This window comes from Schistocerca cancellata, chromosome 1 (genome assembly GCF_023864275.1).
Source record: "Schistocerca cancellata isolate TAMUIC-IGC-003103 chromosome 1, iqSchCanc2.1, whole genome shotgun sequence".
In the NCBI taxonomy this organism is placed as follows: domain Eukaryota; kingdom Metazoa; phylum Arthropoda; class Insecta; order Orthoptera; family Acrididae; genus Schistocerca; species Schistocerca cancellata.
This window is the reverse complement of record NC_064626.1, coordinates 1,067,318,891-1,067,336,758: the sequence shown is the minus strand read 5'-3', so window position 1 is coordinate 1,067,336,758 and position 17,868 is coordinate 1,067,318,891. Positions and strand designations below refer to the sequence as shown.

The 17,868-nt window shown below is 43.4% G+C and overlaps 1 protein-coding gene across 1 annotated transcript in view; it reads left to right on the top strand.

The window, feature by feature from the left end:
* Window positions 1-17,868, top strand: part of LOC126162945 (progestin and adipoQ receptor family member 3-like) — a 121,226-nt gene that overhangs the window by 44,241 nt on the left and 59,117 nt on the right. Inside the window, exons 2-4 of the mRNA XM_049919781.1 lie at window positions 1,975-2,065; window positions 4,391-4,605; window positions 15,829-15,985. Coding sequence (XP_049775738.1) covers window positions 1,975-2,065; window positions 4,391-4,605; window positions 15,829-15,985 — 463 coding nt within the window. The remainder of the gene's footprint in view (window positions 1-1,974; window positions 2,066-4,390; window positions 4,606-15,828; window positions 15,986-17,868) is intronic.

Below are 17,868 nucleotides of genomic sequence, written 5' to 3'. Positions count from 1 at the left end.
AAACGGGACGGATTGTCTTTGTTATCAGAACGGCGTAATGAATGATTGCCTATACTAGTAGACGTTGGAACGCCAGTGGAGATGAAACGGTAGGCAGAGCTCAAGCTGTTGGTAAAATACCTGCACAGGTGTTGGTCCCGCTTAAAAACAGGAAGTAGCTTGACGGACGCGGACGTCATGGCTCCTGAGCTCTGGAGCACAATAGGGTGACGGCCGGCCACTATTGTAGCAGGAGCAGGGGGATAACCAGGAACTCTGCAAATCTTGGACGCTGGTGAGAGGAACGAAGAAGCGCCACCTCGGAAACCACGCAGACTGGGTTATTTCCAAGGACTTTTACTCAGAAGCGTACCATTGTACGAGTATAGATTTTTCCTCGCAAACTTTCCGCGCTGGACGAGAAAAGACTAAAATATGGTTGGTCGGCGTTCGAAAGAATTTGTAGAGATGGAGAATACTCCGTGGTTTCGGGAATGTGATTCGATTTCGGAATTACGAGGGCGGGGAGCCAAGCCTCGCTGGGAAGCCAGCGGTGGAGAGACGAGGTCTTCCGTTGTGAGCGCCTGTGTGTGGCGGTCGCTCAGTATCAGCTTTGTTGGTACAGACGGACTTGCTGGCTTTGCTCTCAGGAGAGTTTATAGTTAAAACAGTTAGGCACTGTACTGTTGCGAACCTACACGATTCTGGACTTCACCTCTGGGCTGGAAGTCGTCGTTGAGTACACAGCGTTCAGTAATTGAGAACACTTCTTCTGCCTATACTTACATTGAGACGTTACCTGAACTCCGTCCTTGTGGCTGGGAGTTCGCGTTTCTCGTCTGTAGAACACAGAGAGGAGAAGACAGTACTAGAGTATATTAGCCAGAGGACAGCCTTCTGCCGTCCTAGTTTTGAAAGACTATTTGAAGCCGGAGTTCTTCCATCGTCGCAGACGAGAACGAGAACCATCACTTAGACGCACCAGACGCAGTACGTACTGTGATATCGGAAATTGCTACGGCTTATTAGGGCTATAAAGCTAAACAGCTGTGATCACGTTAGTTTATTTCCACTGAGGTTCCACGCCACCGTAGATCATTTTTGAAAGTATTGTCTTCTAGTGTTTGCTGCGTAGATGATGTCAGTCATTTCGCGAGAGTGATATTAGACCGCGCAGTCATAATAAGGGGCAGAGTTGGGCAATTGATTAATAATTTTAGTTAGGAAATATAGAGAATTGTACTTAAACGGTAGATTTTAAACTATAATAAATATACTGAACAACAACGTTTATCATTTAGTAGTATTACTTGCCTTCATTTGTGTTTAGATTGTAATTTACATGTAAAAAAAAAGAAACGAAAACATTAAGAGATCGAAAGATCTGCTTCAGGGGGTAGTCAGACAGGGCCAAATCATCATTTTAGCGTTTATTATTTTCTGTTGCGCACATGTATTTTACACCTGCCTGGAGTAGCATCATGGAACCTAATGGCAAGGAGGAGGAGGAGGAGGATATTAGTGTTTAACGTCCCGTCGACAACGAGGTCATTAGAGACGGAGCGCAAGCTCGGGTGAGGGAAGGATGGTGAAGGAAATCGGCCGTGCCCTTTCAAAGGAACCATCCCGGCATTTGCCTGAAGCGATTTAGGGAAATCACGGAAAACCTAAATCAGGATGGCCGGAGACGGGATTGAACCGTCGTCCTCCCGAATGCGAGTCCAGTGTTAATGGCAAGGCGATCGCTCGCGCTAAGCGGGAAATCTAGGTTCCAGTCGCGGTGCGGCACAATTTTTCACTGCCATCATTCCATTGTAGCTGATGGTTGTCCATATTCGCAACTCGAATACATTTCAGACAAGTAATTACTTGAATTATTTGTAGGGATGTGATAGTCTATGTTGCGTAGTGTTCATTGTAAGACACTTCATGAATCAGACATTGCACCAGAAACTGGTTTAGTGCGTTACTGATGTGAAAACGACTTTTCCACAGAAGGGCGCAGGCGGACACGATGCTGATGCCATGGGAAAGGACGCTGGAGACGTCGAGGCCCGGCCTAATGGACACCGTCCGCGGAATCCTGGTAAGGAACTCCACCTGTGTACACATACGTACACACAAGCACGCACGCGTACACTTAAATAAACACATGTACAAACGGGAAGAGAACGAGTCAAAACAAAAGAGAGGAAAAGCTGGCATCACTTACAGAACAAATGACACCGAAAATGTTATCCTGCGGAACTACAGTGACAACAAGAAAAAGTGGAGATTTTCACGCGGTTTTTCCACAGGGGAAAATCACATCATTGTCTAAAAGTAAATTAGACATTTTCCTGCAAGTTACTTTTCATTTCCTCGGAAAATATATCCGTGAACTGTATTAAATACAAAAAGCAATAAGTGAAGAGGCAAAATTAAGTTATATTCCAGAAAACTTATTGAAGATGGCTTGGGTGTATAAATATAATAAGAAATTCATGTGCATCATGCAAAAAGGCGTTTTCTTAAAAATTTCGCGAAGTCTACTGCAATTTACACCGGGATTAAAATACGATTAAAATATTTTTATTATATTACCATAAATGCGCAAGGGGTGCTGGTGCAATGCAAGATTTCATATTTAAAAATTAATATATATGTAACTGCAAGGCGCTTGATATTGGCAGCATGTCGACAAAGCGTGTCGTGATAACAACTACTGATAAAAAGTGACTAAAGCAGAAAAATTATTTTACAAAGTTAGTAGAACATCAACAAATTCCTCACAACATTAATAAAAATTCAACTATTTGTTGATGTTGCTTCGTTACGTTGTTCTTTCTGCAAGCGCAAAGACAGCTCATTAGGCAGGTCTGCAATTTATGTATTGCAGTTTTTTCTTAATTATTTTAGGTGGCCGTAATGTGTTTTGATATGCTAAGTTCAGAAATGCTAAATGTTTCTCTCTACGACCTAAAGGTTTTTTTTGTCACAAAACGACGATGTAGACTCAGAAAATTCTTACATAATACATATATTTAAAAAAAATCTTTATTAAAAAAGTGGTAGAGTAATCGCACTCTTAAAATTATAACGAAGTGTTATGTTCTGACTCATTACTCATCATTCCGATAAAAGAAACGTTGAAATGATCTGTGAAACATGTAACTACCCAACTCAGTACTGATACAGTGTCATAAATCTTAGTGCCTCTTCTTTTTCGCCTCAAATCTCTGTTACGCACTTTTTCTTTTTCGCACTGCCTGTGAAATATACAGCAGTAATCCGCTATCATTCTGACATCCAAGCGGCCCTAGGTACCTCCGTTCCACTTCTTTGATATCTTGGTGGAACCTTCCTTCCTGTTTCTCACCCTTACCACCCAGATTTCCTGGAAAACAGTTGACGAGGCAGTCCAGGAAGTGCATCTCAAGCGGATCAACGCACCCAAAACTTTGAAGTTATCCAACATTTTCTTGCTGTGTTCTCATAATGAAGGGCTATGCAATTGCCGACAAACTTGTTGACAACTTCTTTAAAAGATATCAAAGCTGATCGTTCATTTATTTTCATTTTGTCTTCAAATGCTCCTTCTTTCATTAGTTCTCGAATGTCAGGGCCGACCATAACACCTTTCAGCTTAGTTCCTGATAGCCGCGGCAACTTACTTGGTACATACTTTAAAGTGATAGGGCTTCAATAAATTGTTTCGTAATGCTAAGTTTTATGTGAAGTGGAGACAGGAGTATTTTCGAAAGGTCCATCAAAGATTCGAATAGTACTTTTCTCCATCCAATTTCTGGCCTTCTGCTTTGCCTGATTTTCTGAGACCAGTGCTTGTCTTTTTCGTGACTGTCCCATTTGCACAAGAAGCACGGTTAGTGTTGACTGAGCATGATGGACAGTACTTTCAAATCCCCACAAACAGCCCCTTCTTTTTTTTTTTTTTTTGAGTCAGGTTAATCCCCATAGTTCAAATAGACCTAGTTTAAGGTAGCCGCATCATAGACTATAAAGTAAAACACCTTTTTATAGCAGATTGCATTGCCAAACATCACAAAATACTACTGGCGTTATTATAATGTTTAAATAGCTATAATTTCAATACCGCACAGAAATTTTCAAATTGTGTCAAAACTGCTTGTGATTAGACATTTTAAGCATTTTATTTGAAACACACAATCGAAACTACATTTGGGCCACCTTTTACCTTTAAGAAAATATTTCGTTCTCAACCAGTGTTATTCGTGTTAGTGTGCTTCCCAACAAGGAAGTGAAAGCGACCTGCTAGTTCAGCCTTTTGCACTGTCTTCTACATTCCCGTCACGTAATGTTATATACCCCGTAGAAGTGGAAAGAAGTACCGTGTTTGTGCCAAGAGCATCATTGCCTACGTAAAATAAAGAGCCAGGTGTCGTGTTACCAGCGCCAGCGACTGCAGCGCTGCCGACAGCAGCTGCGGCCGGTGTCGGCGTCCCCGGCTGGCGAAGACCCCGCCAGCAAGCTACTGGCGCCAGAAGACTCGCCAGCGAACAAGCCGCGGCTGCTCACCGTGGATGAGGCGCCCGAGCACATGCGCTTCAACCCCTACATACGCACCGGCTACCGCGACGTACTGTCGCCAGCCGCCTGCATCGAAAGGTAACAAACACTGCACGGCACATCGCGACACAATCCTTTAAGTACATTACGTGAACATGCAAACTAACCTCTTTTCCAGTTGTTTTAGTACTTTGCAAGTAGCACTGCACGAAGACTTGTAAGAAAATAGCTCGACTCCTGTTTGCCTAATAACTATTTGTTTGAGATTTAATTCATGCCATCTCATTTAGATGAATTGAAAAATTGGAATCAATTGGGCACTGGGAAAGGTAGTGTTCAATGGCGGTAAGGCCATTGGAATTAGGGATGTTAGTGTAAAGGGAACTGGCATCAGTAGTGACGAGAAGGGAACCGTGTGGTAAAAGAAGGAACTGTGGAGAGTCGGCGCAGGAAATGGTTGGTATCTTATATATAGGAGGGTAGGTTGTGGATAATAAGCCGAAGGTGATCGTCTATGAGAGCAGAGATTCTCTCAGTGGAGGAACAGCAATTGGCCACAATGAGATGTTCTGGATATGACAAACAGTTGCAAAAGAGTTTTTTTTATTACTTGATGATGATTAGTTTCGGGTTTTCATCTGTCTCAAATTATACTGTGAAACAGCAGGCTAAAATTACAATTTGTTACATAAAGTACGTAACAGCCAATGGGTGTCACAAAGAGCAATGTCTACCGTATCAACATACGTACCATCCACACACAATAAATATTACTCCACATACCAAAAAATCATGACAGTCATTATCCTAGGAGTACAATGCAAGTGCCCATGAAACTAGATGCAAACAGAAACTGACAGCCTGAACTCAGTTAACCTGACGAAATTTTCCTCCAGATGGCGTCCCTATTGGACGTTTAGGGAAGTCTTCATTGCGTGCTATAACCATCATCAGTATAACAAAACAATAAATACAGGAGTGTGTTAAGTCACAGCGTTAAGAAATTATACACCGCTTTTTTTTATACGGAGTTTCTTAAATCCAAACAGGAGTTAATTTATAAATAGGGCAACACACTGTAGTGTAACGACGTAAGTTTTTTATAAACGATTTTCTTTTGACATATGACCATGTGTAACTTCGTCACCTACGTCAGTTACAACCCACTTGAAAGTTATTCATATTCTTTTTAAATTGTCTCAGAATGGTTCTTGAACGAAACTGTAAAACATCATTTGAGTCGTATGCGCAGAATTACGTCACTCAGGCCAATTGGTTTGCGTAAACTTTTTCAATTTTAGACGTCGTTTTTTTTTTTCTCCTCAGAAATTATATTGATACACGTTATCTGATTTAATCGATATTAGAACCACATTGAATAAACCATTTGAGATTCAAAGTTGCGATGAACGCTGTCAAAATTCAATAATCTTGTCAAATATATTATTAATCCATTCACATAATTCTTCATAAATAAATCCTCAGAACACGTATTTCAACTTTAGTTGCATCCACTAGTTTATTATCTTCCTACATACAGACGTGAACCTGAGCCTTGACGAGACAAAACTAACATTTTCAATAAGATTAAACTTCATATGATATCATTGTTGTACAAAAAAATTACATATTTTCATTTATCGATTTTTAGAAGCACGACGCAACAACTCGGTTCCAGGATCTTCTGTTGCTCTTTGGCTGTCGACCCGCGACGTATAGTGGCCAGCAATTTTCTCTCTGGTCGCGGCAGCGAAGATGCTGTCTCCGTTCGTTGCGCCGCCCTCTCCGTACATGAAACATAAAAAAAATACAAAACTTTAGGCAATTCACAACCATTACAAAATATTACAAAAATACATAAACAAAAACTAAATTAAACTTATATTCACCTGCAAACTGGGCTGACACTGGTAGATGGGTGACGCTTCAATTTCGTCCCACTACAACACATAGCCCTACGCTCGGCGCACGGAAGCATTTTATGAGCCACCGTTTACAAACATGCATCCTTTGGATGTATTCAAAAAAACACGGTAGAAAAGTCCCACATTCCTCCACAGAATCAGTCCCGTCCCCTATTAGTAGCCCCTTTACCACTCTTTTAATTATATTTTAATTACTCTCATTTGTGCTTGGGTCCTTTTATAGTAATGCTTCATGTTTGACGCAACTTTGAATGATTGCAGCTCTTCCACTGTACATATGTGTTTTGCTGGGGTAACCGGATGCTCCTTTCGAGGCCAATTACTGTAAGAGAATTAAATGTAACTCTGAGTAAGAGGATGATTTTACATTTGTCTGTCATACAGTATTTTACGGGGAAATCACGTTCATAACGAACTATCAGCGCAGAGCTAGCGGTGGTTGGTGAGTGAGGTTTATTTTTAAGTTAATAATGCTTTAAGAATTTTGTGCCGCAATATGCCACTTAACTATTCTACATCTACATCTACATGGATACTCTGCAAATCACATTTAAGTGCCTGGCAGAAGGTTCATCGAACCACCTTCACAATTCTCTATTATTCCAATCTCGTATAGCGCGCGGGAAGAATAAACATCTACGAGTATATCTCTCCGTACGAGCTCTGCTTTCCCTTATTTTATCTTTGTGATCGTTCCTCCCTATGTAAGTCGGTGTCAACAAAATATTTTCGCATTCGGAGGAGAAAATTGGTGATTGGAGTTTCGTGAGAAGATTCCGTCGCAACGAAAAACGCCTTTCTTTTAATGATGTCCATCCCAAATCCTGTATCATTCCTGTGACTCTGTCTCCCATATTTCGCGATAATACAAAACGTGCTGCCTTTCTTCGAACTTTTCGATGTACTCAGTCAGTCCTATCTGGTAAGGATCCCACACCGCGCAACAGTATTCTAAAAGAGGACGGACAAGCGTAGTGTAGGCAGTCTCATTAGTAGGTCTGTTACATTTTCTAACTGTCCTGCCAATGAAACACAGTCTTTGGTTAGCCTTCCCCACAACATTTTCTATGTGTTCCTTCCAATTTAAATTGTTCGTAATTGTAATTCCTAGGTATTTAGTTGAATTTACGGCTTTTAGATTAGACTGACTTATCGTGTAACCGAAGTTTTTAGTACTCATGTAGATGACCTCACAGTTTTCGTTATTTAAGGTCAACTACCACTTCTCGCACCATTTCGATATTTCTTCTCAATCGTTTTGCAGTTTGTTTTGATCTTCTGATGAATTTATTAGTCGATAAACGACAGTGGCAACTGCAAACAACCGAAGACGGCTGCTCAGATTGTCTCCCAAATCGTTTATTGTGGTTGTATCCGTTAGTATGTTCTCTTCCCTCCTACTGTCTTACCACGTTGGTATCTGGGGTAGTACACCTCAGTGATACGTGTTGGCAGATGGTCTTGTTTTCGATTTAGGCCCAAAGGTTTCGACATATGGTGGAAAAATATGTTGATTAATACGCAGTAACCGACTAAGGGTTTAATATTTGTTAACGTTGTTAATAGTTGTTACTGTGGTTTTCATTTTAAAATACATCTTCTTCATTACGAAAAGATAAAGAAATCTGTTTTATCATAAAATTTTGTTTTTAGACCATTTGTGATTTTCATTTTAAAGTTTGACACTTTTTCATTAAAAAAGATAAAATTGTTTTTATTATATTTGTTTGGTCTGGCCTATGCTTGTTTGTATACGATGGCTTTTGTAATGCTTTTGCGCATCGAGTGTGGCGCTATGTGTGTTGACTTATTTATAAAGTGACCTCCTGTTTCGATTTAAGAAACTATGTATGAAGAAAACACGATGCATAATTTCTTCGTAGTGTGACTTACACACTCATATATTCATTATTTAGTTGTATTGATGATAAAGATTTCCCCAAACGTCCGGTATGAGTTTCTGTTTGACCCGGTTTCATGGCCACTTACATTGTACTGCTTTGGGTAACGATTGTATCGTACGTATGTCAATACGCTAGACATCGGACTTTGTGACACGCGTGGACTGTTTGGCCCTTTATGTAACAAATTGTAAATTTAGCCTGTTGTTTCACAGGATGATATGAGAATGGGTTATGATAAAAAACCGAAAGTAATCTTCATCACGTAATGAAAAGAGCTAGTTTGCAACTTTGACTGTCATATGGAAATAGTATCACTGGATGTTGAGCCTTCAACATTCCAGCATGCTGGAAATCCGTTAGTACTGAATTTTCCGTATCGACGGCTGTCGCAGTCGACGTGTCGTTATCACTTGTTGATAAACGTTAATTTTGACTGCGTCTCGCAAAAGGAATCCCGTGATGTCTTATTCAGCTTCCCACATTTCGAACGTCCAAGGGATGGAAAGTTCGATATATGTAAAACAGAATGCAAAAAATACACAAACAGTATATTGGGAATTCTTCAATGCACCTCTTCAATGACAGTTATTAGTGAAACGAAAAATATCAAATATGAATTCAGTTTACTGCCACATGTTTCCAGTCACGTCGATTATCATTATTGAAATACACATGTATTATAGGTCAGAAATAAACCACTCGTGGTTGAACGACTCGTTCCTCCAATCTGATGCATTAGGAATACTCTACGATCCCACGCGAGCACACTAGAGCATTCCGCCTCTTGTGTTGCAAAACTCCTTACACTTCCCCATACAATTGAATTTGTATGTCTTATTACAGTTCATAAAATTTTATAACGTTATTCTTAATTTTTAATCGCCCTCACTAATTTTACAGGCTTATTATTAATCCGATACAGCTGGATTATTTCTCCAGATAATCCTGATTACTCTTCACTTAAGCACACCTGAGGCTAGCTGATAATCGTTGCACTAAACAAAAATTTAGCATAGGTCATTCCGAATCCCATAACAGTTACCTAGTTTTGATCTTTCCTTCTGATTCCATCGCTCTTGGTGAATAGTCGAAATGACTGATGAAGCTGTGTGACATTTCTCAAGTAAATTTCGTGGTTTTGATCTCTTGACACAAAATGAGACACGCCATAGATGGGTCACAGCTAAATAGATTCTTAAAGTGCAACGGTGAATAAGCAAATCGGGAGTTGAGGGGTTCTTGAGCCTGGCCACTCAGACATGCTCAACACAAAACTGTTTCCAATTGAAAGGGATCCTACATAAACAACTGAAGGCATAGCTATGGGAGTTCCGTCTTAGTCCACTTCTGGCTGAAATATTCATGGACAATTCTGAACTACGTTTCTTGAATAAATAGCCTTTGAGGGTAAATATTAAAAACTGTTGTTTTGAAGATAATGTACTGTGTCTGAGGCCAGGCACTACAAGACCTCTCAACACATTTTTTCATAATTTAAACAGTCATCATAGCAACAGATCCATGAAGGTCCTTGATCTAACCACTGACACCTGTACTCAGACACTCTTTATTTCAAAATTTACAGAAAAGTTAAAATTACAGACGCAATACCTTCTTGCTCATAAAACCTCATAAAACAAACACGCGGCTTTACACTTCGAGGTGCACCGTCTCTTATCTGTTCTCATGTCCAACGAGAATTTCGTAGGAGAGTTGGATATAAGCGCATTTGGACTAAACTACATGGCCAGTTCCTTTTGCTGCCTTCCTTGCTGCCCAAACTTCCCTCATTCGCTCGCTGTGTTTCTCTTTCCGGTCCTCTGTCCATGCTTCTTGTCGGCTTTGTGTCTTCGGCTTCATCTTGATTGCCTTTTTGGTTGCCCATATTTCTTTCATCTTCTGGCTGTGATCTTGCTTGCGTTCTTCGGTCCATTTTATGCCTGTTCGTTTGTCACATTGTATCTCATGTGGTTTACTTTTCTTAATGATGTTTCTGAACTTTATTCTGTCGTTTATTGTGTCTGCTGTTATGTTGAGTTGGTTCAGGTCGTTTTCTACCTCTGCCACCCATTTGTTGTTTCTAGTGGTTACCCAGTCAAAGATCTGTTTGGTCAGCCTGTGTGATGGCATTCTGTGTAGGTGTCCATAGAATTGTAGTCTGCGTTTTCTAATCTTTTCTGTGATTGTCTCCGTATGTTTGTACAGTTCCTCTGTAGGTTTCTTGATCCATATTCCATTGTTGTTAGTTGTGCCAAATATTTTCCTAAGTATTTTCCGTTCTACTTTTTCTAATTGTCTGATACGTGTATGCCCTAGGATTAGTGTGGTCTCTGCTGCATATAGTGCCTCGGGTAACACCACCGTGTCGTAATGGCATAATTTGGCTTTTTGTGAGATAGACTTCTTGTTGTAATGATTCCACACTACTTTGTATGCCTTGTCCAGTTTAGTCTTTCTTTCTTCGTTTGAGTCTCTGTTATGTCCACTCATTTGTAGTGTTTCACCGAGGTATTTGAAGTTTGCCGTTTTGTAAATCGTGCCATACTTTGTGTTCAGAGATGAGAGTTTCTTTGTGCTCATAAACTGTGTCTTTTCGTAAGAGATCTGTAGTCCAGTTTTGGAAGCGATTTCGTGCAGTTTTTCAATAGCGTCTTTTGTTTCCTTTATACCTTTCATGACAATCGCCAAATCGTCTGCAAAAGCCAGGCATTTAATCTGTAGGTTTCCTAAGGTTATCCCCTGTTGTGATGTTTCCCATTCTTTTATGACCATATCTAACAGCAGATTGAAAAGGAGAGGTGAGAGGCCATCGCCTTGTCGGACACCTGTGCGAATTTCAAAGGGCTCTGATAGTTCCCCACAGAACTTCACTTTGGAGGTCGTGTTGGTTAAAGTTTGCTCTATGATAGCCCGTGTTTTGTTGTCTACTTTGTATTCTGCTAGAATTTTGAAGAGAGTTTTCCGGTCGATAGAGTCGTACGCCTTTTTGAAGTCAACAAAGGTAATGATCAGGTTCTGTTTGTGTTGTAAAATCATTTTCAGGTTCCAAATTTGTTCCGCACAAGACAGCCCTTTACGGAAGCCTGCTTGGTATTCCCCAATCAAGTGGTCGGTCTGGCATTCTAGTCTGTTCAGTAAAGCTTTAGAGCGGATCTTGTATGTGACCGGTAGTAGGGATATTCCTCTGTAGTTGTTCGGGTCAGTCTTGTCACCTTTTTTGTGTAGTGGGTGTATCAGGGCAGTTTTCCAGTCGTCAGGAATTTTCATGGTCTTCCAGATGTCCTCCAAGATCCTGTGGATGTCTTTGGTCAGTTCTGGGTCTTGTAACTTCCAGATTTCCACGATGATGCCATCTTCTCCTGGTGCTCTACGATTCTTGACTTTATTATTTCTTTAACTTCTTCTAGAGTTGGAGGTTCACTATCTGGATTGTATGTGCTCGTTTCTGTCATCATTTCTTCCATGGGGGGGTCCGTGTTGAGCAGTTTTTCAAAGTACTTTGCCAGAATGTCACAATTGTTTTTGGTGTTGGTTTCTAGGGTTCCATCCGGTCTTCTGAAGCACAAGTTGGGTGGTCGATATCCAGTCATATTTTCTCTGAACGTTCTGTAGAAGTTTCTTGTATTGTTCTTCATGAAGTCCGATTCGATCTCTGTCAGTCGCCGTTTGTCATACTTTCGTTTTTCACTGCGAGTGATTTCGCTTGATTGCTTCTGTGTTTTCAAGAAGTTCATCCAATTCTCTTGGGATTTATGGCTACTAAATTTTTTCCATGCACTGATTTGTTGATCAATAGCTTGGTCACATGTGTGGTTCCACCAACGGTGTGCGTGGTGCTTGTGCTAGTTTCATGGCCTCTCGGATTCTTCGTGAAAGTTGTGTCCAGTCTGTCGTTTTCTCCATTTTAATTTTGTGTAATATTTGTGTCTGGTTTAAAGTAACGTATTCTGGATCTAGTCTAACAATTTTGTTCTTCTGGAGCTTTTTCTTGGGCAAAAGACGAATCCTGATCTGTAGTAGGTGGTGGTCTGAGTCGAAGTAGCCTTTACGGGTGTCTATGTTCAAAATTTCTTTTTGTGAGTCTTTCTGCACTATTACGTGGTCGATTTGTAGTTCTTGCTTTCCGCTGGGGAATTTCCATGTGGTAAGTTTTCGTGTTGGTTTCTTGAATTTTGTTGACATAATGGCGAGGTCGTGGCTTTTGCAAAAGTCTATCAGATGTTTTCCGTTTTTGTTGGTGTCCTTGTGTGGAGTATGTTTTCCTGTGATATGTCTGTATATCTTTTCTTTTCCGAGTTTGACGTTGAAGTCTCCCAGTATTATTTTGACTCTATGTGCAGGAATTTTTCTGATAGTTTCTTCCATTGTCGTCCAGAAGTCATCAATTTCGTCCGGGTTTTTCCTGTTGTAGTCATTAGTCGGTGCATGTGCGTTGATTATTGTGTAGGATTTATTGGCTGATTTCACTGTGATGGTGCTGATTCTTTCGTTTGGTGACGAAAAGTCGATTATGCTGTCCGTGATGGACCTGTGTACTGCAAATCCTGTGCCAAAAAACCTTAGGTTTTTCAGTTGTCTCGATGGTTTTCCTTTGTATATTCTGAAATTCTCCGTGTTGAAATGGTCTTCGTCTGTGAATCGTGTTTCTTGCAGTGCACATATTTTGATTTGAAATTTTTCGAGAGTGTCTGTCAGTTGTTTCATCTTTCCTGTCTTCATCAGTGTGTTCACGTTGAGTGTGCCGATGTAGTGTTTGCGTTTGGTCTTGAGGGAGTTTGAGAAGCTCCGATACTTCTCAAGATGTCCGTGAGCCCCCGGAATCCGATGCTCACGACAATCCCAGTCTATTGGCTGGGGCCCGGGGTAATGAGATTTTTCTCGTTGTACCATCATGATGTTTAGTAGCTGAATGTATGGCATGCTGCCGAGTACAACCTGACTTTCCAGATCAGGAGGTTGGTTGAGGCCGCCACTGACATGTGGGGCAGACGCCTTTTGTAGCCGCCCACTGTGGGAACAGACGCTACTAGTAGTTTTGGTCCACCCCGAGTATTTCATTTCCTCGGTATCACCTATATCTAGGAGGCATTCCCCTATCCGCCACCTGCGGAGGCGCTCGGTTGCGGGTCTACTAACCGCCCCGATATATATATATATATATATATATATATATATATATATATATATATATATATATATACTCCTGGAAATGGAAAAAAGAACACATTGACACCGGTGTGTCAGACGCACAATACTTGCTCCGAACACTGCGAGAGGGCTGTACAAGCAATGATCACACGCACGGCACAGCGGACACACCAGGAACCACGGTGTTCGCCGTCGAATGGCGCTAGCTGCGCAGTATTTGTGCACCGCCGCCGTCAGTGTCAGCCAGTTTGCCGTGGCATACGGAGCTCCATCGCAGTCTGTAACACTAGTAGCATGCCGCGACAGCGTGGACGTGAACCGTATGTGCAGTTGACGGACTTTGAGCGAGGGCGTATAGTGGGCATGCGGGAGGCCGGGTGGACGTACCACCGAATTGCTCAACACGTGGGGCGTGAGGTCTCCACAGTACATCGATGTTGTCGCCAGTGGTCGGCGGAAGGTGCACGTGCCCGTCGACCTGGGACCGGACCGCAGCGACGCACGGATGCAAGCCAAGACCGTAGGATCCTACGCAGTGCCGTAGGGGACCGCACCGCCACTTCCCAGCAAATTAGGGACACTGTTGCTCCTGTGGTATCGGCGAGGACCATTCGCAACCGTCTCCATGAAGCTGGGCTACGGTCCCGCACACCGTTAGGCCGTCTTCCGCTCACGCCCCAACATCGTGCAGCCCGCCTCCAGTGGTGTCGCGACAGGCGTGAATGGAGGGACGAATGGAGACGTGTCGTCTTCAGCGATGAGAGCCGCTTCGGCCTTGGTGCCAATGATGGTCGTATGCGTGTTTGGCGCCGTGCAGGTGAGCGCCACAATCAGGACTGCATACGACCGAGGCACACAGGGCCAACACCCGGCATCATGGTGTGGGGAGCGATCTCCTACACTGGCCGTACACCACTGGTGATCGTCGAGGGGACACTGAATAGTGCACGGTACATCCAAACCGTCATCGAACCCATCGTTCTACCATTCCTAGACCGGCAAGGGAACTTGCTGTTCCAACAGGACAATGCACGTCCGCATGTATCCCGTGTCACCCAACGTGCTCTAGAAGGTGTAAGTCAACTACCCTGGCCAGCAAGATCTCCGGATCTGTCCCCCATTGAGCATGTTTGGGACTGGATGAAGCGTCGTCTCACGCGGTCTGCACGTCCAGCACGAACGCTGGTCCAACTGAGGCGCCAGGTGGAAATGGCATGGCAAGCCGTTCCACAGGACTACATCCAGCATCTCTACGATCGTCTCCATGGGAGAATAGCAGCCTGCATTGCTGCGAAAGGTGGATATACACTGTACTAGTGCCGACATTGTGCATGCTCTGTTGCCTGTGTCTATGTGCCTGTGGTTCTGTCAGTGTGATCATGTGATGTATTTGACCCCAGGAATGTGTCAATAAAGTTTCCCCTTCCTGGGACAATGAATTCACGGTGTTCTTATTTCAATTTCCAGGAGTGTATATATTGAATTTTGAACACTATTAAGGTAAATACATTGTTTGTTCTCTATCAAAATCTTTCATATGCTGACTATACCTATCAGTAGTTACTGCCTTCAGTAGTTAGAGTCTTTTTATTTAGCTGGCAGTATTGGCGCTCGCTGTATTGCAGTAGCTCGAGTAACGAAGATTTTTGTGGCATTTCGCCGATTCCCGTGAGGGTTCGAGTGTGGTGTGAATCTGCACTGAAATGGTGAATGGTCGTCATCACCTTAATTACGAGTACATATATGGTGTGTGTTCTTTCGGATATGTCCGATAGAATTAAATCAATGCCCACTAGCAGGTAAAGTCATTAATTCTTTATAATGGCTTCAGGATCTTTCGGACGTGTCACAAAGAACAGACAACACATATCTGCTCGTGTGAAAATTGGAAATTCGTGGTAAGGTCTTATGGGACCAAACTGCTGAGGTCATCGCTCCCTAGGCTTTCACTCTACTTAAACTAACTTACGCTAAGGATCACACACACACCCAAGCCCGAGGGAAGACTCGAACCTCCGACGGGGTTAGCTTCACGGACCGTGACAAGACGCCTTAGACCGTGCGGCTACTCCGTGCGGCTGCTCATTTGATTCAGTATTTATTTCACCTATCTTCTGCACTACACTACAGCTGTTCTTTCTATGTATGGTCCAAGTCCATCGAGCTTTGTTACTTGGCAGTGACACATGGTGCGACATTTACTCGTACTTTCGTCCTTAAGTTTACACACTGGTGTATTACCATAGCATGGCACTGAACAACGTAATCATACAGGGGTACACTGAGTTCTTACAAAGTAATTTTTAAATGTTGGTAAGAGAGGTGATGGTGCGTGTGTTTAACAGCGTGTTCTGGTGGACCAATGAGACGATCAACATCTGGAGCCACGTGTTCGGCTGGATGCTGCTGGGAGGTCTGGGCGCTCGCGTGCTGCTGGGCTACCGGGACATCATCCCCCCGGCTCAGCTCGTCGTCTTCATCGGCGTCATCGTGTGTGCCCAGGTTGGTTTTCTCTGGCAGGCAGAGAAACAATAATCTTTTCAAGGATGTTTTATAATGAAGGACATTGACCTAAAATCGGTGCTGTTATATGTTATCTAAGACTTTCAGCCATCTGAATCATTCCACATTATCAGTACTTGCAAGTCACTTTAGAGAACCTAAAGAACGTGGTGAAGAAGGTATCTGATATTATTTCACATACATGCTATAATCAAAATGGTCTTTTCTACATGGGTAATTCACACACTTGAGAAACAATACTGAATCCGAGATCACATTTTGTAGAACTGTGCCTTCCAGCAGAAAAAATTCTTTTCCCCCTACATGTCTAATATTATTTAGCATGCCTACATTTTACTATTTACACTCCTGGAAATTGAAATAAGAACACCGTGAATTCATTGTCCCAGGAAGGGGAAACTTTATTGACACATTCCTGGGGTCAGATACATCACATGATCACACTGACAGAACCACAGGCACATAGACACAGGCAACAGAGCATGCACAATATCGGCACTAGTACAGTGTATATCCACCTTTCGCAGCAATGCAGGCTGCTATTCTCCCATGGAGACGATCGTAGAGATGCTGGATGTAGTCCTGTGGAACGGCTTGCCATGCCATTTCCACCTGGCGCCTCAGTTGGACCAGCGTTCGTGCTGGACGTGCAGACCGCGTGAGACGACGCTTCATCCAGTCCCAAACATGCTCAATGGGGGACAGATCCGGAGATCTCGCTGGCCAGGGTAGTTGACTTACACCTTCTAGAGCACGTTGGGTGGCACGGGATACATGCGGACGTGCATTGTCCTGTTGGAACAGCAAGTTCCCTTGCCGGTCTAGGAATGGTAGAACGATGGGTTCGATGACGGTTTGGATGTACCGTGCACTATTCAGTGTCCCCTCGACGATCACCAGTGGTGTACGGCCAGTGTAGGAGATCGCTCCCCACACCATGATGCCGGGTGTTGGCCCTGTGTGCCTCGGTCGTATGCAGTCCTGATTGTGGCGCTCACCTGCACGGCGCCAAACACGCATACGACCATCATTGGCACCAAGGCAGAAGCGACTCTCATCGCTGAAGACGACACGCCTCCATTCGTCCCTCCATTCACGCCTGTCGCGACACCACTGGAGGCGGGCTGCACGATGTTGGGGCGTGAGCGGAAGACGGCCTAACGGTGTGCGGGACCGTAGCCCAGCTTCATGGAGACGGTTGCGAATGGTCCTCGCCGATACCCCAGGAGCAACAGTGTCCCTAATTTGCTGGGAAGTGGCGGTGCGGTCCCCTACGGCACTGCGTAGGATCTTACGGTCTTGGCGTGCATCCGTGCGTCGCTGCGGTCCGGTCCCAGGTCGACGGGCACGTGCACCTTCCGCCGACCACTGGCGACAACATCGATGTACTGTGGAGACCTCACGCCCCACGTGTTGAGCAATTCGGCGGTACGTCCACCCGGCCTCCCGCATGCCCACTATACGCCCTCGCTCAAAGTCCGTCAGCTGCACATACGGTTCACGTCCACGCTGTCGCGGCATGCTACCAGTGTTAAAGACTGCGATGGAGCTCCGTATGCCACGGCAAACTGGCTGACACTGACGGCGGCGGTGCACAAATGCTGCGCAGCTAGCGCCATTCGACGGCCAACACCGCGGTTCCTGGTGTGTCCGCTGTGCCGTGCGTGTGATCATTGCTTGTACAGCCCTCTCGCAGTGTCCGGAGCAAGTATGGTGGGTCTGACACACCGGTGTCAAAGTGTTCTTTTTTCCATTTCCAGGAGTGTATTTCTGAAGTGCTTGACACTAATTTGTCTAGGACTTTTAACAAATGTATTAAAAACACTAGATGTGAATGATCGATTTCGATACTTTCATTCAGT